Raw genomic sequence first — 24,441 nt, forward strand, 5'->3', positions numbered from 1 at the left:
GTTTCGGGGGGCAGCATGCTCTTCCAGATACATAATCCTGGAAAGAGCAAGCAGGCCTGTGGACATACTAGATTCATAAAATGTATATAGTTTTGAGGCTGAAAGATACCCTGCTGGTCACTTAGTTCTCCAGCTGAAGAAAGACCCAGGGCTATTAAGTGACTCCCTTTGTTTTTGTTGTTTGGTTGTTGTTTTTGGTTTCCTTTGTCTTTTTTAGGGCTACACCCACAGCATATGGAAGTTCCCAGGCTAGGGGTGGAATCCAAGCTGCAGCAATTGGTCTACAGCACAGCCACAGCAACTAGGGATCCAACAAGTCTGCGACCTACACCACAGCTCATGGCAACTCCCAATCCTTAAGCGAGGCCACAGATTGAACCCTCATCCTCTTGGATCCTAGTCAGGTTCCTTACCGCTGAGCCACAAAAGGAACTCCCTTAAATGACTCCCTTTAGATCATACCTTTTACAAACTCTACCTGTGGAAGAGACTTTCAACCAAATGCTCTTGGAATGTAATCTTTTCTTTCATCATAAGTTTTCATATTTGAACTTCTGGAAATAGTAGCCAGCCACTAACTCAACATCAGAAAAAAAAGAGGCTTTGGTTTAAACGAATAATAGCTAGTCTCCAGCATAAATGTGATGAAAGGAGATATTTGAAAGTACTAACTGCATATATTTTCTAGAGGCAAAATTGGCAAAGGCCATGGGCAGAGAGTGGAGGGGATCTTCAAACATCATAAACCCAACGATCCCATCCCAAACTTCCAATTCCATCTAACAAGATAAAGCCTCTTTCGCTGCAGTCAAAATTATTCCAGTTATGGTAATAATGACTTCCTTTTATACCGATTCAGTTGACAGATTATTCAGTTGACAGAAATCTCTGAACCCCTAGTCTGTTCGTGTTCGCGAATATATTAATCTGACTGATTCAGAAAACAAACTCACGGATGTACTCGGGGAAAGAGTGCTAAGCAAACATCAGTTTATTTCAAAGCCTCTAGAAATTCCGAATCCCGAGGTCCACCGCGAGGTTTCAGAGAGCAACTCACGGCTGTTACCTTTTGGAAATTAAACTCTTGCAGAGGCGCACCTTTTATTCTACATTCGTCCTTCCACAGAAAGCGCTCAATTGAGAAAGACACTGAACTAAATGAGTGGGCTTGGGAGGCGGAGAGCCGAACGCCATCAGCCGTGGCGAGTCACCTGCGCAGCGCAAAGCGGGGGCGACGCGGGGCGACGCGCGGGCACACGCAGGGGGACGGGCGGCCGCGGAGGGCGGGAGGCCGGCGGCGGCGCGCCCGCTCCCCACGGCCGGGCGGGCAGAAGCCCCCAGTCCTCGGCCCCCGCGCAAGCGACGCCGGGAAATGCCCACATCCGGGAAACCTGCAGCGGAGTGCGGCGGCGGCGACACCGAGTGGAAGGCAAAATGGCGGCGGCGGCGGCGGCCTGGTGCTGAGGGGAGAGCCAGGTCCCCGCGACCTCCGCGACGGGCCGCGCTGGCCCGCGGCAGCCCCCCGGCGTCTCTGCCCGCCCTGCCCCACCGGGGACACTTGGGGTCCCTGGGACGGGCTCCGGCCGCCTCGACGCCCGCCCTCGGGCCCGTGGCCGCTGTCCGGGAGCCCCGCTCTCTGCAGGTAGGTCCGGGGCTGGCGTAGCGGGTGGGGCTCACTCTCTCCTCCGGAGCCCGCGTTGGCGGGGCGGTGGCCGTCGGGGCCCACGCCCATCCCCGCTGGCGGGGGTCCAGCGGCCGCTGCGGACGGGCGGGCCGGGCCGGCCCGGTACGGGCCCGATTTGGCTGGTTGCATGGACCTGAGCGGAGCCCTGCCCTGGGGAAGCGAGGGTTGGCCGCGCCCGGGGCTGGAGGAAGAGCCCCAGGCTTTGCGGCCTTGGAGGTTCAGGTTAGCCCGGGAAGATCCTGTCTCACTGGAGGCCTTGCGCGGACTGTTTTCGCTCACACCTCCCTCCACCCTTGTCTCCAACCCTCACCGGTCAGCGGTGTTCAGGAAGGAACGGATAGCGAAAGGTGATTGTGAAGGAAATGTGCAGTGAAGGAGCCACAGTTCTTTCATTCCAGAAGGACCTGCTCCTGGATATACCTTGAAGAAATTCTGAGAATTTCTATTTACAGTCCACTGTAAATAGGTTGCTGTTCATAGTTGGAAGGGATAGGAGAGATGGAGGGAGTATGTCTGTAAATTCAGAAAATGAAGGAAAGGAAGTTCAGGGGACATTGTTTATTGTAACTTCAAAAAGACTTTGTGCCACAAAGAATGACTCTCAGGTGAAGTGATTTAACCCCATTCTTTCCAGTTGGAAGCTATTTTCTTCTTCAGTTTAAAGTTCTTTTCTAAGGGAACAAAAATTAATGTCTGTTGACCCATATGTTAATACGACTCAAAATATTACATCGTTATCTAGAAGTTAATTCATAAATCTAGTGAGAACTATAATCTCGCACACAGTATTGTATCACTCCAATTTTGGAAATGGACTTGAACCATGAAGGGTGTCAGGTCTTATGGATTGTTATTGAGGACTAAGAATTTTTTGTCAGATTTCCACCATATAGAAGAAAAAGTCGGATATTATAATTGTAATGAATGTGCTCTGCTAAGGTATCTATGTTCGTGATTTAACTACGTTTATTTTTTTCCTTTAATTAGTTGACACACGGGTAAAATGAGCTAGTTGATTCCCTAAGGCAGTGGAGGAATTTGATTTAACAGTGAAAGAAGTAGCATTGTGTTCCTCTGATCGGCTGTTACTGCAAGAAACTAGATCATGATACAGGCTAGAAAAGGCGCATTTTTTCCTGTGCCTGAGTATTTAATAAATATGGTGACAGCCTTCAAAAGCAAATAAAAATATTTCTGCTAGATATATTTGGCATGATATGGCACATGTGGATTTCTTTCTTTAGGTTGAGTTTTTGTTTTTGTTTTTAATGCTCCTCCTTGTTACTCTACATAGTGTAGCCTTAGAACAGTTCCAGCTCTGGTTATTTAGTTTTTGCTCTAGATGTGATATTTAGATTAGTGGTGGATTTTTGTAGACTATGAAAGTTATTTAGTCATTGAACAACATTTTTATCAAGTAGAAATGGCAGTCATTTTTCAAATGATGATAAAATATAATGATTGTTCTCACTTTTGATAGGTTAACTCTTAGAAAGTGAATTGGAGAAAATGTCATCAGAATGCAGAGATTCTTACATATTACCATATGGACAGCTAAGACTATACTGCTAAGACAGTACTGTTGCTTTTCTCATAACTGATTTAGTCAAAGCTTTAAGATACCATCTTTTTTACAAGCCTAGTTCAACCTAAGGTATCAATTTGAAATCTTCTTATGTAATGGGCTCTGTTCTTTTCCTAAGTTGGGTAAGATATCAGCAGTATTTGTTTGTACTTATTGACATTTGTACATCTGATGAAGGTCCGAACTTTCTAAGAAATGGAGGTTTTGTCTGTTCAGTCTAACCAAGTTATCCCTTCAAAGAATGTGAGTCATGATCCCTTAGGAAAACTAAGATGTAGGTATGATAAAAAAGAGCCTTGGGGAGTTCCTGTTGTGGCTCAGTGGTTAATGAATCCGACTAGGAACCATGAGGTTTCGGGTTTGATCCCTGGCCTTGTTCAGTGGGTTAAGGATCCGTGTTGCCATGAGCTGTGGTGTAGATTGCAGACGCGGCTCTGATCATGAGTTGCTGTGGCTCTGGTGTAGGTCAGTGGCTACAGCTCCGATTGGACCCCTAGCTTGGGAACCTCCATATGCTGCAGAAGCAGCCCAAGAAATGGCAAAAAGACCAAAAAAAATGACATGGAAAAAAGAGCCTTGGGCTGTTTCAGGATATGTGGAGTCCATTCCTAGCATGACCTCCAGCTGGCTGTATGATTTTAATGGGGCCACTTTACCTCTCTGGATCCATTTACTCTGGATCAATTCAAATTATAATTTAAAATAAAATACACACACACACACACACACACACATCCAATATCCAAGATACCTCTGCTTTGTCAGTCTGTGCTTAGTGGGAAAAATAAGACAAGTACAAGAATAGGGCAAAAACAAGTTTTATTTGCCTGTGTAAAGTGCATTTGAAGTTCAGAGGAGGATAGCAGCTGGCACTTCAATGAAAGCTTCATGAAGGAAGCATTTGAATGGCACCATAAATGCTGGGTATAATTTCTACAAGAAGGAATATGGCAGAGGGTCTCCTAAGAAGAGTAAGAACATGAAGGTAGAGAAGCACAAGGCACATTAGCAGAAAGCAAGTAATTTGGCTTGGTTAGAATATATGTTATACAGGGAGAATCTGGGTAAGATAGTGGAAAAAGATATAATAAGATAATAACTAACATTTATTTAGTTAGGCATGTATTCTAAACTTATTTAATGCTTTAAATTACCCTATTAAATAGGACCATTATTGTCCATATTTGAAGATGAAGAACTGAGGCACACCTTTCCTAGATCACAAAGCTAGTTATGGATAGAACTGGGATTTGTACCCTACTGTTTTTTTGTTTTTTTTTTTTTTTTTTAGTATTACTCAATGAATGTATTACATTTATAATTGTACAATGATCATCACAACTCAATTTTATAGCATTTCCATCCCAATATACCCTACCTGGTGTTTGACCCAGGTCTCTGACTTTAACTAGTAAGTTTTTTTGTTTGTTCGTTTTTGTCTTTTTAGGGCCACACCCACGGCATATAGAAGTACCCAGGCTAGGGGTCAAATCAGAGCTGTAGCTGCTGGCCTACACCACAGCCACAGCAACGCCAGATCCATGCTTTGTCTACGAAAAAGCCACAGCTCATGGCAATGCCAGATCCTTAACCCACTGAGCAAGGCCAGGGATCGAACCCCAATCCTCATGGATCCTAGTTGGGTTAGTTAACCACTGAGCCACGATGGGAATTCCACTAGTAAGTTCTTTCATTGAGGGTTCTGGAGTAGGGAGGTTATATGATGGGAATTACGTATTAGGAAGATAGATCTGGCGCAAGTATACCACCGGTTAAAGAGGTAAGCTGTTTTAGCGTTAAAGGGTTCTTTTAAAAATCCTTTTACTAATTTGTAAATATCGTATTAGCAAAGATTACTGAGATTTCTTAATGCCAGTGTCAACCATACCTTGTTGGAGGGATTGTAAATTAGTACGCCTTTCTGGAAGGCAATCAGACAATAAATATCAGAATTTTAAATGTGCATTCTGTTTGACCCAGAAGTTCCACTTAGTTGAATTTATCTTAAGGGAAAAGCTCAACAATGTGTGCATAAGAATTTTTATTGCTACATTTTGTATTGCCTAATTTAGATAATATAAAATGTTTGTTTGTTTTTACTTACAAGGAATATTTATGTATATGTAAGCTGTGTAGCATAATATGTACATCCGTGAACTCACTATCCATCCTCAGAACTAGAATATTAACAATACAATTGAAGTTATCAGTGTTTAAAACATTACATATAAGAGCAAAAAATTGCAAATAAGTAAAAGGCCCATCAGTAGGGGATAGATCAGTTGGTGATACAGCTACATGATGTATTTCAATATATAGTTATTTAAGAGATGAGGTTGAATTGTCATATGTCCTCAGTTCTAAGATACCATTAAGTCTAAAACAAGCAATCTATTTAGTAAGTTTTTCAGGGAAGAAAATAAACAATTTCTATTAACCTTCAGTAGCATACATTTATTCATTCAGTCGTTTGCCATTAATTTTTTTTTCAGTCACAATGAAATTTGAGCCTCAGCTTTATTCACATTCAGAATCTAGAATTCTTCTGAGTTACATTGCGATTTGATTAGTTAACCAATAACATCATGGTGACATGCTGCTTTTCATAAACCCAGCTAATTATCTTGAACCTCTTTATTGTTTGTGATTAAATATATAATTTTGAGGCATATTGAAGAGTACTGGGTTTTGTCTTCCTTTCCTTTTTGCTTAAACTCTTAGTTTTGTTTTCTCCTAAGTTGAAAGAGTAGTGCTGGAAATCAAACAGCCTCTTCTGGGTAACTCACAAAGTTTTGTTTTGTTTTAATACATTTTATTGTAGTTTAGTTGACTTATAAATTTGTGTTAGTGTCAGGTATACAGCAAAATAAATCATATATATATATCTACTTCAAAATGTTTTGACAGGCATTTCATGTCTGAGTACTTGTACTTCATAAAAGACTCTTACTTTTGAAAATTCTGCGATCTTGCCTAAATTTGGCAGTCGTTTATGCCTTTAATTGCATTGCCTATTAGATGACAATTTCTAAGTACGTGATGCTGCTTCATAGTGGAATCTTTTTGAAGACATTCTGAGCATTAATCAAGGGTCTAGATTCAACTACATGTGATGCTGTCAGTGAAAATAATGTAGGAGTTCCCATCGTGATGCCGCAGAAATGAATCCGACTGGGAACCATGAGGTTTCTGGTTTGATCCCGGGCCTCACTCAGTTGGGTTAAGGATCTGGCGTTCCCATGAGCTGTGTGTAGGTTGCAGACGCGACTCAGATCCTGCATGGCTGTGGCCGGCAGCCATAGTTCTGATTAGACCCCTAGGCTGGGAACCTCCATATGCCTCAGGTGCAACCCTAAAAAGCAAAATGCCACTACCACTACTAATGATAATGAAGTAATTGAAGTGACAAGGAAATTTCACCTTTTATTTATGATCAGGTTAGTTATGTGTATTGTCTGCCATTCCAGAACTTCTCTGCTTTGGAGCTGGCAAATTCCTTTTAATATTGATTTTAAGATATACTCAATTCCAGAAATGTTAGAATGTGGAAAACATATCTTAGAATCAAGTAAACACTATATTCCTATATATAAAATAACCCAACAAGGACCTACTGGACAGGAAACTACTCAATGTTTTGTAATAATCTAAAAGGGAAAAGAATCTGAAAAAAATATGTATCTAATCATTGTGCTATACACCTGAAACTAACACGATATTGTAAGTCAACTATACTTCAATTAAAACAAAAAAAAAGAGGAGTTCCCTTTGTAGCTCAGCAGTAGCAAATCCGACTGGTATCCATGAGGACATGGGTTTGATCCCTGGCTCGGATCAGTGGGTTAAGGATCCAGAGTTGCTGTGAGCTGCAGTGCAGGTAGCAGGCACGGCTCAGATCTGGTGTTGCTGTGGCCAACAGTTGCAGGTCTGATTCGACCCCTAGACCAGGAACTTCCATATCCAGCAGGTGTGGTCCTAAAAAGAAAGAAAGAAAACACTATACTTTCTGTTCTAGAAAGATTTTGATAGTATTATGTTTTTCTTTTGCTCGCATATTGGGCCTTAAGCAGCAGGAACTAGATTCACAGGTCAGGTGGTGCGTATGTCCAGTAATCTCTCCATCAGGTCAGATTTAGCTCCTCTTGGTCCAGAGACCTGTGAAGTTATCTTCCCTGTGCTTCTCTCTATCTGCCTCTCCCTCACCACCATACACAATGGTAGAAGAAGGACTGGAGGGTCGTCAGGATAAGCACTGTTATTAGAAAAGCAGAAGAGTGGGAACTAGTGGTTGCCGATGAAATAATTTTAAAATCTCCATGGGCAGATCTCCTAAAAGCAGCCAGCCCTGGAGGAAAGGGTGAGTCCTTGACTGGACCTTGTTTCAATTATCTGGCAGGAACTTCCTCATCTGTTGTTCTCTATGACTTTTTGCCATTGGTCTCCAAGAACCTCTTGAGACTTCTTTTTCAGTTATCATCCTTGGCCACATATGAAGTGTGACTTTTGGGGGAATATTCCCACTTTGGAAGGTACAAATCTTTGTTGACTAAGTTACTGCTCAAGAAGTTGAGAGCCCAAGGGTTTTAATTTTTGAATAGTTGAAGGCTTTTTAGTTTGACAAGTGGTTTAAAACAAAAAAATTTTTAACAAAACAGTTTTCTCATAGTTAGTAAGTCTCTGATGTGTTTAGTTCCAGTCAGTTTCATGTGTCAGTAACCATAACCAAAGTTCTCATCCAAAGATTTGAGAACTCCCATTTCTCTTCTCAATTGGTTGAGGGAAGGCCATACCTAATGTTGGGTTTTTGTGGTTTTTAATTACTGAGGTACTTTAGTCAGCTAAGAGGTGTCAGTAGGCATCTCTGCTCGGTCTTCTAATCCTTTCTCTTCCTGTTGGGGTCTAGAAGCAAGTTGCTTTTCCAGTTCTGCAAGACTTTAAATTTCTGAACTCTTTATGTTTATGCTTGTGAATAAGCTGCTTCTTTCCTGAACTGATCATTTATTTATAATGCTTTGCTAAATAGCCAGTAGCAGCCAACATACACTTCTAAGATTCTCTTTTCTAAACTATTTTCATAGAACTAAACTACAGGTTCCGTGGGCTCTTTGTTACCTTGTCAGTTGTAACAGGCAAACCACTTTATCAAATATTTTGCCACTGTGAAATATGGTTCTCCATTTTTCTAGCCTCCAGTATCAGTTCCCTTGAAGCCATCAACCTGAGCTAATTTTGCTGTCACGCCTACAACTGTAAAAGTTAGGGCCACAATATATAAATGCTTAGTCAAGATGGAAAAGGCATTATATTTATACAGTAAGATATTTTGAGAGAGAAACTATGTTCACATAACTTTTATTATATGATGTTATAATTGTTCTGTTTTATTATTGTTAATCTTTTACTGTGCCTAATTAGTAGATTATCCTAGGTATGTATGTATAGGGAAAAAACTGTACAGTTGGCTGTCGAACAGCACAAGGGTTGGGGTGCCAACCCTTTGTGCAGTGAAAATCACATATAACTTTACAGTCAGCCCTCCATATCCACAGTTCTCAGATTCAAACAACCTCAGATCATGTTGTACTGTAGTACATATTTGTTGGAAAAAAAAATCCATGTATGTGCATCCCTGTATATGCTGTTTAGAACCGTGTTGTTTAGGGGTCTGCTGTATACGTAGGGTCGGGTACTGTCTGAGGTTTCAGGTATCCACTGGTTGGTCTTGGAGGACAGAGCATGCAGATCAGGGAGTGGCTCCTGGACCTGGTACTGCTTTATCAGTCAGTCACTTTATAGCTTTTGTTTATTTTTTCTTTTGTTTAGATTGTAAAGAACTTTAACATTCCTGGGGACTTCTACAAAGGATCTTTTACAGTTTTGCTCAAGGAAAAGCTCTGAATCTATCAAGTATCTCTTAAAGAAGTCCTTTGTGTGGGTTATATATATAGATGTTTTCATGAAGAGAAGTGAAAAGCCAGAAGGATATAGACAAATGAGGCCTAAGACCTTTCCTGCCAGTAACTACACTGGCAGCAGCCGGCAGATGCTGCAAGAAATTCGGGAATCCCTTAGGAATTTATCCAAACCATCTGATGCTGCTAAGGCTGAGCATACCATGGGTAAAATGTCAGCTGAAGATCCTCGACAAGTCAGAAATCCACCCAAATTTGGGACGCATCATAAAGCCTTGCTGGAAATTCGAAACTCTTTACAACCATTTGCAAATGAAACAAGTCGGAGTACTTCAGAGATTAATCCTCAGATGCTTCAGGATTTGCAAGCTGCTGGATTTGATGAGGTAAGAATTTTTAAAAACAAAAGAAAGGATTTTTCTTACCTTATACTACATAATGCTTTAGAGATTTCGTGCCTAAATGTTTTCTTTGAGAGAATTTAACTGTGTATACAGATTTGTGTATTTTATCAGCAAAAAATGTTATAATTCCATTAATTATTAAGACAAAATAATTATTATTTCTGTAGTTTTCTCTGTGGTTCTGGGATTTAAAAGGTCACATCATGAAGTCAAGAGTGGAAGTGCAGGTGACGAAAGCCACAGGTGAGGGTGAGGACATATGTTTGTTTGCCACAGGAGCTTTGGTGAGCTGAGTGGCTATTGTAGAAATGATAGCCCTAAGTATATGAAATTTAAGTTTCTACTACAGAGAAGAAAGTACAGACAGAGCTATCATTAAGCAGTTATGTTCACATCACTTTCAGACTTAAATCTTAAATTCACAAAAACTAGAAATTGTTGATCCATCTCCAAGAATTTCAAAAGGCTTTTTTTTTTTTTTTGATGAAATTTCAGTTCATGTTATGTTAAATCTTAAGTATTTACCTGCAGAACTCATTTTGAACATTTTCATAGTCTGTATATTGTTTAATCATATTTTGTTTTGTTATTTAAAACATTTATTTTCTATGATTATGTACTTTATATGACTAGGTGGCAGAACTCATTTTAGGTAAAAATTGGCCATGGAAATTGTAACTAAATGCAAATAATCAAACACTGATTACATTTTCCTTTAAAATTATAACTTTTTCCTGATTATAAAAGTAATATCTGTTCCCTGTTAAAAATTAAAACATATAAGGAAGCTGAAAATTACCTATAGCTCCACTACACAAAAATAACTACCCTTAAAATTCTTTCACCTTGTTAATATTTTAGTGACCACATTTTCAGATATTTTCTATATTTATTTATTTTTTTGCTTTCCAGGGCCGCACCCACAGCATATGGAGGTTCCCAGGCTAGGGGTTGAATCAGAGCTACAACTGCTGGCCTACAGCACAGCCACAGCAATGCCAGATTCACGCCGCATCTGTGACCTACACCACAGTGCATGGCAACGCTGGATCCTTAATCCACTGGCGAAGCCAGGGATCAAACCTGCAACCTCATGGTTCCTAGTTGGATTCGTTTCCGCTGAGCCTGAGCCATGATAGGAACTCCAAAAGCATGAGTTATGTTGATGGGAACGCCTGTATTTAATTTTTTTTTTTTTTTTTTGTCTTTTTTTTGCCATTTCTTGAACCGCTCCTGCGGCATATGGAGGTTCCCGGGCTAGGGGTCGAATCGGAGCTGTAGCTGCCAGCCTACGCCAGAGCCACAGCAACGCAGGATCCGAGCCGCGTCTGCGACCTACACCACAGCTCACGGCAACACCGGAACCTTGACCCACTGAGCAAGGGCAGGGATCGAACCCGCAACCTCATGGTTCCTAGTCGGATTCGTTAACCACTGCGCCACGACGGGAACTCCACCTGTATTTAATTTTAAAAGTGAGAACCCAAGTATGGTAATGGATTTGAAAAGGGAGATTTTATATAACTAAACTAGCAAGAAAAGATATTATTCTTTCTGGCCCATTCTCTTCATCTATTTGATTAATATTATTTCCTGTTAATTTTAATACTTAAGTGTTCTAAAAATACTGGAGTTGCCCCAGAAAATAGAAAGAGAGAGAGAAGGAGGAGGAGAGGACTAGGGTGTTTTCCTGATTAGTAGTTGGAGGATTAAGAAAATGATTTGAATGGAGATTCTCTACAGTACTTTCTTCCTAATCCCTTAGCGAAAAAGCAAAGAATGAAGAGAAGGCTGAATCATTGATCTTACTCTTTCCTCTTACATATTGCTAGGAAAAGGGAGTTGAGAAAATCACCTGGCTGGCTACAAAGGGCCTTAAGTGGTAATGTTTATGGCGAGCAAGTCACATTGGTAAATATATATTTCTGGAGCTCTTACAGGACTTCCTGTGTGGCTCACAACATAACTACTCAGCGTTGCTTCAACAGTGGAGCTTTTACAGCGTGTAAACCATCAGTCAGGATAGTGAATCATACTAAAGATGGTCCATACCTTTAAGGAACTTAAAATTTTTTTCTAACGCAGATAATTTTAAGTTGTGTTGTAGGCACTGGCCAATGCCCTGTTCTTTGTCTGTTAGCAATAACTATATTTATTTATTTATTTTTTGTCTTTTCTAGGGCCGCACCCTTGGCATATGGAGGTTCCCAGGCTAGGGGTCCAATCAGAGCTGTAGCAGCCGGCCTACGCCGCAGCCACAGCAACGCCAGATCTGAGCCGCGTCTGTGACCTACACCATAGCTCACGGCGATGCCAGATCCTTAACCCACTAAGCAAGGCTAGGGATCAAACCCACAACCTCATGGTTCCTATGGCAATGCCAGGTCCTTAACCCAATGAGCAAGGCCAGAGATCGAACCCTCAACCTCATGGTTCCTAGTCAGATTTGTTAACCACTGAGCCATGACAGGAACTCCAAGCAATAACAATAGTTGCTTTGCATTACAGAAATATACGTTAGCTTTGCTGCAGTCACACATTTCAAAATTATTTACCGTATGACATTAATAACTCCTTATGCAAGGTTGCTTTATTAAAAGCATTTAGACATTTATCAGTCCTTATTTATTCAAATAATGAAGGAACAGTATTATATTCACAGTGATATAAAAAATATGGCAGTTTATGTCTACTACCTCCTGAATTACTCATTCCCGTTATATTGCATAATTTAAGTCCTAATGTGCTACTTCAAAATTCTTATCCAGTGTTCCTGTTTTCATCATTTCATATGCTTTAATCTATTCCTTTAGGTATGCCAAGTTCAAGGCATTTGCAATTTTAGAGAATGTTTATAGTGCTCTATAAAATTAAAACCTCCAGGAGTTCCCATTGTGGCTAATCGGGTTAAGAACCTGACTAGGAGTTCCCATCATGGCGCAGTGATTAATGAATCCGACTAGGAACCATGAGGTTGCAGGTTTGGTCCCTGCCCTTGCTCAGTGGGTTAACGGTCTGGGTTGCCGTGAGCTGTGGTGTAGGTTGCAGACGCGGCTCAGATCCCGCGTTGCTGTGGCTCTGGCATAGGCCGGTGGCTACAGCTCCGATTCGACCCCTAGCCTGGGAACCTCCCATATGCCGTGGGAGCGGCCCAAGAAATGGCAAAAAGACAAAAAAAAAAAAAAAAAAAGAAAAAGAACCTGACTAGTATCCATGAGGATCCATCCCTGGCCTTGCTCAGCAGGTTAAGGCTCTAGCATTTCTACAAGTTTCAGTGTAGGTCTCAGATGCAGCTCAGATCCTTCATTGCTGTGGCTGTGATAGAGGCCTGCAGCTATAGCTCCAATTCTACCTCTAGCCTGGGAACTTCCATTTGCTGCAGGTGTGGCAATAAAAACCAAAAAAAAAGGAAAGAAAAGAAAACTCCAATATTTCAAGATTGATTTCCTCATAGGAATGAATGTAAATAGGATTGATGCATTCTTGGGGCACATCAAGTTGCAATCACTGGCATGTATTTTTGTTTCTAAGCATGAAAAAGACATAGTAATGTGGACATAATGTTTTCTTATCACTTAAGACTTCTTTTCCAAAATTACTCCTTTGAGGGTGCTCTTTTTCATACTGGCATTAACACCCCCACTTAAGGAACATTTGGTTGATATTGTTACAGATGTCAAAAATATTTTAAGGAGTTCCCATCGTGGCGCAGTGGTTAACGAATCCGACTAGGAACCATGAGGTTGCGGGTTCGGTCCCTGCCCTTGCTCAGTGGGTTAACGGTCCGGCGTTGCCGTGAGCTGTGGTGTAGGTCGCAGACGCAGCTCAGATCCCGCGTTGCTGTGGCTCTGGCGTAGGCCGGTGGCTACAGCTCCGATTCGACCCCTAGCCTGGGAAACTCCATATGCTGAGGGAGCGGCCCAAGAAATAGCAAAAAGACAACAACAACAAAAATTTTAATACACAGCAATACAATTTAAAAATAAAAGCCAGCCTAATAATCACCAAAATCTTAGGCTGAAGTTTTAGCGCATTTAAGAATATGGTTCCTGGGAGTTCCCGTCATGGCTCAGTGGTTAACAAATCCGACTAGGAACCATGAGGTTGCGGGTTCCATCTCTGGCCTTGCTTAGTGGGTTAAGGAGCCAGCATTGCTGTGAACTGTGGTGTAGATTGCAGACGCGGCTCGGATCCCGCATTGCTGTGGCTCTGGCGTAGGCCGGTGGCTACAGCTCCGATTGGACCCCTAGCCTGGGAACCTCCATATGCCGCGGGAGCGGCCCCAGAAATCACAAAAAAATAAATAAATAAAATAAAAGAATACGGTTCCTAGAGTTCCCATCGTGGCTCATCAGGTTAAGAACTTGCCTAGTGTCCGTGAGGTTGCAGGTTTGATCTCTGGCCTTCTTCAGTGGATTAAGGATCCAGCATTGCTGTGAGCTGTGGTGTAGGTCTCAGATGCAGCTTGGATCCTGCATTGCAGTGGTTGTGACAGGCTGGCAGCTGCAGCTCTATTTGACCCCTAGACTGGAATTTCCATGTACTGCAGGCGTGGCCCCAAAAAGACAAGAATATGGTTTCCCCAATGTTGAAAAAGAATAGTGGGTGCTAGTTTTCTTACCAACTGAGATGGCACTGCTTGTGATTATAGCCTAAATACATTCACTTGGTTTAACCAGTTTCAAAGTGAAGCCCTCCCTGGTGAATTTTAATTTGGATGATTAGTATTATTTTAAATTTGTACAAACAGTGAGACTTACTGATCCTTTGTATCTCACCACAGATTTACAAAGTCTTACTGGCATAAAATGTGACTGCATTCTACCTTTTTATCGGGTTTGAGTTTGGTTGCTTTTAATAAAAATCCAAATAATAATGCTTTAAACAAAATAGTGACTCAGTTAATATAGTGACCATTAGTTCAGTTTCTTAAAGATAGCAGAAACCAGTTCCCTAGTGACCTAGTGGTTAAGGATCCAATGTTGTCACTACCACGCTGTGGTGGCCAAAAAAAAAGAGATTAATGTCTTAATGAATCTCTTGAATTTTCCTTCTTGGTAGCAGCAAACTCTAGCACAGGTGTCATATTTATTGTCTAGGAAACAAGATGCATGAAGGACTAGTATATAAATCAGGGATAGCAATATTCTTCCAGAAATCTTTGGTTCTTGTCTCATTGGTCAGAATTGTCATGTGGCAACTGTAGCTATAAGAAAGATTCTTCCAATAAAATCAGTAACTTTTTCTAAGAAAGTTTGGATGGATCTAGAGTGGCAACAAGTCTCTGCCCTATTTTTGCTTGGCCTCAAAGTCATCTCCAGTCATTTCACGAAGGGGATCATCTGTCAGTAGCCTGTTCACCCATTAGTCTTACTAAGCCACTTCTGATTTAAAAATATTGTTTGGGAGTTCCTACGATGGCGCAGTAAAAATGAATCCTACTAGGAACCATGAGGTTGCGGGATTGTTCCCTGGCCTCGCTCAGTGGGTTAAGGATCCAGCTTTGCCGTAAGCTGTGGTGTAGGTTGCAGACGCGGCTCGAATCTGGCGTTGCTGTGGCTGTGGCATAGGTTGGCAGCTACAGCTCCAATTAGGAGCAGCCCTAAAAAGACAAAAGACAAAAAAAGTAATAATTATATATATGTATGTATATATAATTTGAAATACTAAATCCTCTAGGACAAGTAAGTACCTGCCTCCCCCTGAAAAATGCATATCAGTATACTTTCTGTATGTTAGTGTATCATTTATGTTTGCATATAACATAAAGGACAAGGAACAGAGTAGGACAGCCAATATCTGAGCTTCAAGTAATGTGCTTATGTGCTTTTACATGTTTTCTTGTTTAATCCTCACATCAACTCTTAAGTGTATTACAGATGAAACTGAACTCTGAAATGCTTTAAGTTACCGAAGTTCACACAGTTCTAAAGTGGGGCATGCTCAAGTATATTTTTGCTTCTAAGCATGAAAAACAAAGCATGGTAAAGCAGGGCTGCCTGAACTCACCGTTTGATTCCACATTCCCTGCTTTTTCCACCATACCATCTAGCCTCCTAAAATCTTCATCACATAATCATGTATAGTCTGAGTGTTTTTTCTCTACTGTTTGTTCTATATTTGTGTCCTTGTAAGTAAAATTCTCTGAAAATGTAAGCTCTAAGAAGATAGGAACCAGAAATACATAGCACTTTTACCGGTAAGCACAGTGGCAAAGGTGCTTAATAAAAGGTACTTTAATGATACAAAAAACTGGTTTGCAGTATGTTGATTAATACCTTTTTAACAATTTGTTAGTCTCTGTTTATATAAGAGTGAAATTAAGAATGAAATATTTATACTGAAATTATTACATTGTATATCTGAAACTAATGTTATACCTCAGCTGTACCTCAATAAAAATAAATAAATAAGAAAAAAAAAAGAATGAAATATTTAGGAGTTCCTGCTGTGGTACAACAGGATCAGCAGTGTCTCTGCAGCACTGAGATGCAGGTTCTGTCCCTGGACCCACACAGTGGGTTAAGGATCTGGTGTTGCCACAGCTGTGGCATAGGTTGGTCACAACTGTGGCTCAGATCTGATCCCTGGCCCAGGAACTCCATGCCTTGGGGTGGCCAAAAATAAATAAGTAAATAAATAAATAAAAGAATGAAAAATTTAGAATCATGTTGCTGTGACTGTAGCTGAAAGAAAACCCTAGAAGAAAAGAGTAATGTTACACAAAAGTGAAAATATTAAAGTAACATTTGAAGAATTCGAGGGTTTGTTTTGTTTTCTTTAGTCCTTAGTAATTTGAGATTGTATGGATTTTTATAGTATTGCTGTTCTGTACAGTAAATCCTTGGAGCTTATTTATTTTATACATAAGGGGTAACTTGTACCCCTTAATCCCCTGCCCCTATCTTGCCCCTCTCCCCTTTAGTGGTTTTACAAACAAGACATTTAATATTATGGCTTGGGGCCTTGTTCTTCAAAATTATGAATTTCTCTAATGGATGTTGTAGTGTTCTTAACTTCTTAGTATAAAATTTAAATTTTATTTCTTTTTTTTTTAAACTTCATATCAGGATATGGTTATACAAGCTCTTCAGAAAACTAATAACAGAAGTATAGAAGCCGCAATTGAATTCATCAGTAAAATGAGTTACCAAGATCCTCGACGGGAACAGATGGCTGCAGCAGCTCCCAGACCTATTAATGCCAACCTGAAGTCAGGTGATTAATCAAATTGTTTTCTAGTCTCTTATTTCATAATATTTAAAAATATTTATATGAAATGTTTTTTCTTAGCAGTTGTTAAAAGCATTATAGTAAGTGTAAGTCTCAAGCTAGAATAACATGATAGTGTTACACCAAAATGAATTTGCAGATGGGGCCCTAAAGTTCCATAGGTAATCCCAATAAGCAGGAGTCTAGGTTGAGAACTACCTGATTATGTATAAAGCAACTGAAATATTTCTGTTTTTTAACCATAAATATCATCATTCAGGCTATTCCTTTTTTATGTATGTCATCTTTTCTTGTAAAACATGTTTATCATAGAATATTTAGAAAGTAAATATGCAAAAAAAAAAAAAACAAAACTACTTTTTTTTTTTTTTTTGCTTTTTAGGACTGCACCTGTGGTATATGGAAGTTCCCAGGAGGCTAGGGGTCAAATCAGCCACCAGCCTATGCCACAGCCACAGCAACATGGGATACAAGCCTCATCTGTGACCTACACCATAGCTCACGGCAACACCAGATCCTTAACCCACTGGGCAAGACCAGGCATCGAACCCACATCCTCGTGGGTACCAGTCAGGTTCATTAACCCTGAGCCGAGATGGGAACTCCCAAAACACCACTATTAATATGCTTAAGACTTTGGTATGTTTTGTTTTTCAGTCTTTTATCCTGTGGAAAACTAGAGTGAGTTTATATGTACATATTTAGATTATTATTGTTAAAGCAAAAAAAAAACATGGCATACTAAAACTCACTTTATTCACATAGTGTACTGTTTGTCCTACATTTGTCCATTTGTCCTACAAAATAATTAGTTACATTAAGATAGATTTATCACATAATGTTGTTTAACCAGTCTCTCAATTTTTGACATTTGCCTTTTTTCCTTTTTTTTTTTTTCCATTATAGACAGCACTGCAGTAAATGCCCTTGTACCTAAGTCTTTGTATATTTGGTAAAAGTAAATTTTCAAAGGCTTGCAAGAATTTAAGGTTTTTCTTACAGGCCTACCTCATTATTGTGTTTCACTTTATTGTATTTCACATCCATTTCATTTTTTACAAATCGAAGGTTTGTGGCAGACCTATGTCAAGCAAGTCTGTTGTCATTTTTTGAATAGCATTTGCTCACTTCATGTCTTGTGTCATATCTTGGTAATTCTCTAAATATTTCAAACCTCTACCAGTAAAGATAAAGACTCAGGTGATGGTTAGCAATTTTTTTAGCAATAAAGTATTTTTTAGTAGGATATGTACATTATTTTTTAGATATAATGCTGTTGCCCACTTATTAGATTACTGTGTGTGCGTGTGTGTGTGTGCGTGTGTGTGTGTGTGTGTAGTGTAAACAACTTTTATATGCACTGCGAAACCCAAAAATTCTCACAACTCGCTTTATTACAATGTTCACTTTACTTCACTGGTCTGGAACCAAACCCACAATATTTCCGAGCTATGCCTATATTGCTGTTACAAATTTATATTCTCCAAATCAGTTTTATGAGAATGCCTATAGTTCTAAATCCTAGGTATTATCCTTTTGTATATTTAGTGCGTATGAAAATATTATCATCTTACAGTTACATCTCTTTGATCACTGGTAAGCTTGAACATTTGTGTTTTGATTAGTTGACATTTTAATTCTTAATCTTGTGTTTGTCTTTTTTAACTTGATTTGTAAGAGGCCTAATTTAGTCATTCTTTTTTTTTTTTTTTCTTTTTTTCTTTTTTTCAGCTGCACCTGCAGCATATGGGAGTTCCCAAGCTAGGGGTTGAATCAAAGCTGCACTGCAGCTGCCAGCCCATGCTACAGCCACAGCAACAAGGGATCCAAGACCCATCTTCAACCTGTGCTGCAGCTCACGGCAGCATGGGATCCCTAAACCAATGATCGAGACCAGGGATCAAAACTGAGTCCTCGTGGATACTAGTTGGGTTCTTAACCCGCTGAGCCACAATGGGAACTTCCAGTCATTCTTTCATTCAACAAATTTTTATTGATCAGCCACTATTTTAGGCCCTTTGCTTAGCATTGGGTATAAAGTTCTTGCCCTTTTGTGGAGCTGAAATTCTAGTAAAGAGATCAAATATGTAAGAGGAGTTTTTGACCTCATCAAGGAGATAAGAGAAAATCTTCCTTTGAAACTGATGAAGGAGCTGATACCTGAAGAAAGGCAAGGGTTAATGGGGATGGGTTTAGTGAGGAAGTGTGTTCCTAAGCATGGCTTTGGCGGGTTTTTTTCTTAGGTTTGATTTACTTTTTTGTGTTTGTTTGTTTTGGTGCCAAAAAAACCGCAGGAACAAAGTTTGGCAGGTTTCAATGTCACATTTGAAAAAGTGAAAGTGACTAGAGCACTGAAAACAAGAGTATAACATATGAATGGAGAGGTACATAGGGGCCTGACTTGGGAGGACTCCCTATTGATTTTATCATAAGAGCAGCAGAAAGTTATGGAAACCTTTCAAGCAGGGCAATGATTCAAGCAGGTAATCAAACATGATAATTTTGTGTTTCAAAAAGATAGCTGGAGTGGATGAGAATGGATCAGAGAGAGCAAGGTAGCATGTCTGCATAAACTTGATAAGAAACACAGTTCACAGAAAATGAAGGTAATTTGGATTAGAGAGATGGTGGTGGATAAAATTGAATGAATTAAAGAAGGAGTGTGAATTGAAGAGACATGGTGATAGGTTGCATACGGGTAGTGATAATGGAGTGGGATGACTCAGGCTTCTGGTGTAGAAAAACGGATGGTGATATCTCACATTATGAAAGGCAATGATAAGGGAGAAGAGATGCTAAGTAATAAAATGGTAAGTGGAGAAAGATGCTGAGTCTGATGCTAAGCTAGACACAAGGTTGAGTTGCTTTATACACACACATACACATATATATAAAATAAGCCGTGATTATGAATTAGATCACTTAAGGGAGATAAGAGAGGTCAGCCAAGGTGAGAACTAGAAAATAGCTTGTTGCCTTTACTGACATGGTGCATTAGTTTGCTAGGGCTGCCATAACAAAATATCACAAACTGGAGGCTAGAAGTCTGAGATCAAAGAGACAGCAGGTTTGGTTTCTCCTGAGGCCTCTCTCCATGGCTCACACACAGCCACCTTCTCACTAGGTCCTCACATGGTTGTCCATCTATATGCATATGTGTCTCATGTCTCTCCATGTCCAAACATCCTCTTCTTATAAGGATGTCCATCATATTTGATGAGAGCCCACCCTAATGACCTTATTTCCCTCTTAAAGGCCTTATCCAAATACAGTCACATTCGGAGATCCTGGGAGTTAGGCCTTAATGAATTTTAGGAGGGAACACAGTTCAGCCCATAACGCACGGGGTAACATTATTCATTTTGGAGTGGGTTGTGGAATAAAATGGATCTGAGTTAAAGAACTCAAGCATAGAAAACTCTTTGATAAGGTTTCCTCTGAGGGTACAATGAGGACATTAGCAGAAGTAGTGTCCTTATCTGTGATGAAGTTTTTTTTTTAAATTTCCAATTCATTACAGATTAATAATTCTATGAAGTTACAATAATAACGAATTTTTAGAAAATTAAAGTCCAAATATTTTATTTATTTATTTATTTTATTTTATTTTATTTATTTATTTTTTGTCTTTTTGTCATTTATAGGGCCACTCCTGCGGCATAATGGAGGTTCCCAGGCTAGAGGTCTAATCGGAGCTGTAGCTGCTGGCCTACACCAGAGCCATAGCAACTCGGGATCTGAGCCGCGTCTGCGAGCTACTCCACAGCTCACGGCAATGCCGGATCCTTAACCCACTGAGCAAGGCCAGGGATCAAACCCAAAACCTCATGGTTCCTAGTCGGATTCGTTAACCACTGAGCCACAGTGGGAACTCCCATTCCAAATATTTTATATTTAACAGACATAAAATCAGACTCGGTCAGATTTTTGTAAAAGTTTCAAAATTTTTACTTTCAACTTTCATACTTATCTCATGGTAGGCCAATATCAGTTTGTGGACCAGTGCCAAATAACACTGCAAGGTAGTTGTCCATATGGGAGTGGAAAGAGAGCCTTGTTTATTAATTTTTTCAATAGGAAAGATAGGCATGTTTAAAAGATAATTGTAAGACTCCAGTTAAGGAGATAAATTTAAATGTTCAGGAGAGAAAGATCCAGTAAGATTGCTGAGAAACCAGAAGACAGGATCCAAAGCGTAGGATGAGATTATTAGACTTACACAGGAAGGGAAACAATCATTTTGCTGGAGCAAATGGGCCTAATTTATGTAAGGAATATAAGGAAGTTCCTTTCTGAAGCCTTCAGTTTTCTCAGAAATAGAAAATCAAGTCATTTGCTAAGAGCAGTTGATGGGGAGCAGTCTATCTGAGGGGACTGAGGCCTAACAAGAAGAGTTGTGGGACTTCCTGGCAGTGCTGAGGCAGTTTGATGAAGCCGATCATGAATTTGTGGTAGAATCAGTCTGCTCTTTACATCATCTCTCAGTAGGCATGAGAAAAATAGATAGCTAGAATCAATCTGTGACAAGACTTTTACTAAACAAGTTCAAAATATAATAGAAAGATGAAGTTCAGAATATTGCTGAAAGGGTAATTTAAATTCTTAAGCAGAGCCTACTCCTTCTCTGCCTTTAGTGGCTTCTCATTCCTTCCAGACCACTCTCCATGACTTTGCAACTCTCAGACTTGATGCAGTAGCACTCTTCCCCCATTTACAGCTCTCTAGCCATATTGATTTTTCTGTTTGTTTGTTCTTGGAATATACCAAGCTCCCACCTCAGGGCCTTTGGGTGCCCAGTCTTAGGTCATGTCATCTCCTTGGTGGAGCCTTTTCTGACCACTGAATCTCATCGTTTTCTATCTTCTTATTACTTTCTATATTTGACACCATTTATGTTTTCCTTAATAGCATTTATCGTGTCTAGATGTTACTTTGTTTACTTATTCATTTGCTTATTGTCAGTCTCTTCCCTGAAGAAAGTAGATTCCATGGGCCAGGTATATTATCTGGTTCATCAGGGTACTTGGATTGCTTAGAGCAGTGCCTGGCATCTAAATGCTCAGTACATACTTAATAAAAGAATAAAAAATGAGAAAAGGAATACTTCTTTCTTCGAATGAACTGACATGGACCATGGATTTAAATCAGTTCAAGTGTGCCATAAAGAAAGCAGGACTGGGAGTTCCCGTCGTGGCGCAGTGGTTAACGAATCCGACTAGGAACCATGAGGTTGCGGGTTCGATCCCTGCCCTTGCTCAGTGGGTTAACGATCCGGCGTTGCCGTGAGCTGTGGTGTAGGTTGCAGACGCGGCTCGGATCACATGTTGCTGTGGCTCTGGCTCCGCCATAGGCTGGCAGCTGCAGCTCTGATTAAACCCCTAGCTTGGGAACCTCCATATGCCGCGGGAGCGGCCCAAGAAATAGCAACAACAACAACAAAAGACAAAAGACAAAAAAAAAAAAGAAAGCAGGACTGGAGTTCCCGTCGTGGCACAGTGGAAATGAATCCAACTAGGAACTGTGAGGTTGTGGGTTTGATCCCTGGCCTCGTTCAGTGGGTAAAGGATCCAGTGTTGCCATGAGCTATGGTGTAGGTCACAGACACAGCTCAGATCTGGCATTGCTGTGGCTCTGGCATAGGCTAGCAGCAACAGCTCCAATTCGACCCCGAGTCTGGGAACCTCCATATGCCACGGGTGTGGCCCTAAAAAGGACAAAAGACAAAAAAAAAAAAGCAGGATTGATGGACTATTGATGGACTAAGGGGTTAATACTGGAGATCTTGATGAGGTTGAAGAACATTTGGTAGTAGTAGCAGTTAAACACAAGAAGGAGAAGAATTTGTAGTCCAAGAGTATAAACCTTAAGTGATTTTGAAAAAGAAGCAGATATTGGTGATATGACAATTAGAAATGTGACCTTGGGAGTGAAGTGGAGGGGAGGAGGTCAAGAAACTGAGAGGTGAGAGTAATGGATCATTTGTCCATGTGGACGTTGAAGTCATACAAAGTTGGCAGGGCTTAGGGTCGCGTGCCAGTGTTACAGGTGAATGAGGGGGGAGCAAACAGGAGTTCATTCAGTGAACATTACAGGAATGAATGTGGCTTCCCACAGAGAGCTGGCTTTTTAAGCGTATGAAGAAATAACAGTGGTCTAGAAGCATAAATGGAGAGCAGAGATGTGTAGTTTCACCTTCTAGCCCAGTTATTTTGGGGGGGGGAGGTTGCCTTTTAGGTCCACACTGGTGACATAAGGAGGTTCCCAGGCTAGAGGTTGAATCAGAGCTACAGCTACTGGTCTACACCACAGCCACAGCAACTCGGGATCTGAGCCACATCTGACCTACACCACAGCTCACGGTAACACCAGATCCCTGACCCGCTGTTCGAAGCCAGGGATCAGACCCGTGTCCTCATGGATACTTGTTGGATTCGTTTCTGATGCGCCACAACAGGAACTCCCTAGACCAGTTTATTTTTAAAGAAAACCTGAATTACAAAGTACTGAAAGCAAAGTACTGTTAGCAGACGAGAACCAGGTTAAGGAGGTGGTGGGAAAGCTTAGAGCAGGGGTTGGTGTTCCAGGAGCATTTTTCTAGTTATAGAAAAGAGCGCATCTAGAGGGCAGTAGTCAGAGAGTTTGATAAGTGGAAGAACACAGAGAACTTCAGAGGAGATGTGGAGCAATAGGCATGATAGTATCCTTTAGGGTTGCAGAGATTTCATCTTAATGGTAAAAGCTGGGAGAGTAACCTGCTGCATTTGGCCTCCACTGACCAATCTGAGGAAGGTGAGGCTGAGCCGGTGGTCAGAGAACTTAGCTAGTTCGCCCACAATGACAACTTTTCCTGAAATGAGTTATAGACGCAAGATGCTGGCCAGCCTAGATTAAATAGAGTGTTAAACTGTACATTCTTAATATTTACCACTTTTTCCCCATGTGTTATTTAAATGTATTTTCTCCCAGGGTAATGTTGACCTTTGAAATTTGTGGATGTTTCTTGTTTGTTTTGGTTTGGTTTGAATGGTGCTGAATGCTTCGTGTATTTAAATCTTCATGTATTTAAGTCTTTTACTGTATGTCCTCTATCTTTGCCATACTTGGGAAGACCTTCCCAGGAGGTACAAAGAGGTACCCCAAGGTTATCAAATGGTCACTCATTTTTTTTCTAGTACTTGTATGATATGTTTCATCTTTAACATTTAAATGTTTAATCCTCCTGGGATGTATTATTTATATAGTATTTTATACAAATATATTTATATATATTTTAAATGTATTATGTTTTTCTAAGCAACCAGCTTATTTTAAATACTTGTCTTTTTTTGGTATCATATGTTTTCTTACCTGTTTAATTTATTTGGAAATTACATTAAAGAGAGACTTTGTAAAAATTTCAACCCCATTTAGTGTTCATCTAATGACCCCTGGTATTTTTTTTTGTTTTAAAAGCCCTACTGAAATGTATTTAAAATTAGTGTTATATCTATCAAAATTACAAATGGACACATCTTTTGGCTCAATGCCTTTTCTAATACTTTATTTACTTAACATTTATACATGAAATGATACCTGTACATAATTTTTCATTGCCTTTTTTGCAGGATAGGGTAAAGCAAAAAA

The 24,441-nt window shown here is 40.3% G+C and overlaps 2 protein-coding genes across 6 annotated transcripts in view; one reads left to right on the top strand and one right to left on the bottom strand.

The window, feature by feature from the left end:
• Positions 1 to 963: 963 nt before the first annotated feature.
• On the bottom strand, positions 964 to 2,509 carry LOC146405941 (uncharacterized). The gene is made up of 2 exons (XM_085012902.1): positions 2,501 to 2,509; positions 964 to 1,893 (listed from the first exon to the last, which is right to left on the bottom strand). The coding sequence occupies exons 1-2, from the start codon at positions 2,507 to 2,509 to the stop codon at positions 1,102 to 1,104; spliced, it is 801 nt and encodes a 266-aa protein (XP_084869028.1). The 3' UTR covers positions 964 to 1,101.
• The window catches only part of LATS1 (large tumor suppressor kinase 1), a 46,031-nt gene continuing 23,014 nt past the window's right edge, over positions 1,425 to 24,441 (top strand). For all 5 annotated transcript variants that reach the window (XR_014844644.1, XM_085023827.1, XM_085023842.1 and 2 more), the window contains exons 1-3: positions 1,425 to 1,642; positions 9,093 to 9,567; positions 16,656 to 16,803. Coding sequence is in view for 3 of the 5 variants with exons in the window: in XM_085023827.1 (XP_084879953.1) it covers positions 9,226 to 9,567; positions 16,656 to 16,803 (490 nt within the window). In the remaining 2 variants the exon portion in view is untranslated. The remainder of the gene's footprint in view (positions 1,643 to 9,092; positions 9,568 to 16,655; positions 16,804 to 24,441) is intronic.

The sequence above is a fragment of the Sus scrofa genome, chromosome 1 (assembly GCF_054392235.1).
Source record: "Sus scrofa isolate SSC_HxYL_T2T_F1_AM1 chromosome 1, Sscrofa_HxYL_maternal_Yorkshire_Landrace_v2.0, whole genome shotgun sequence".
In the NCBI taxonomy this organism is placed as follows: Eukaryota; Metazoa; Chordata; class Mammalia; order Artiodactyla; family Suidae; genus Sus; species Sus scrofa.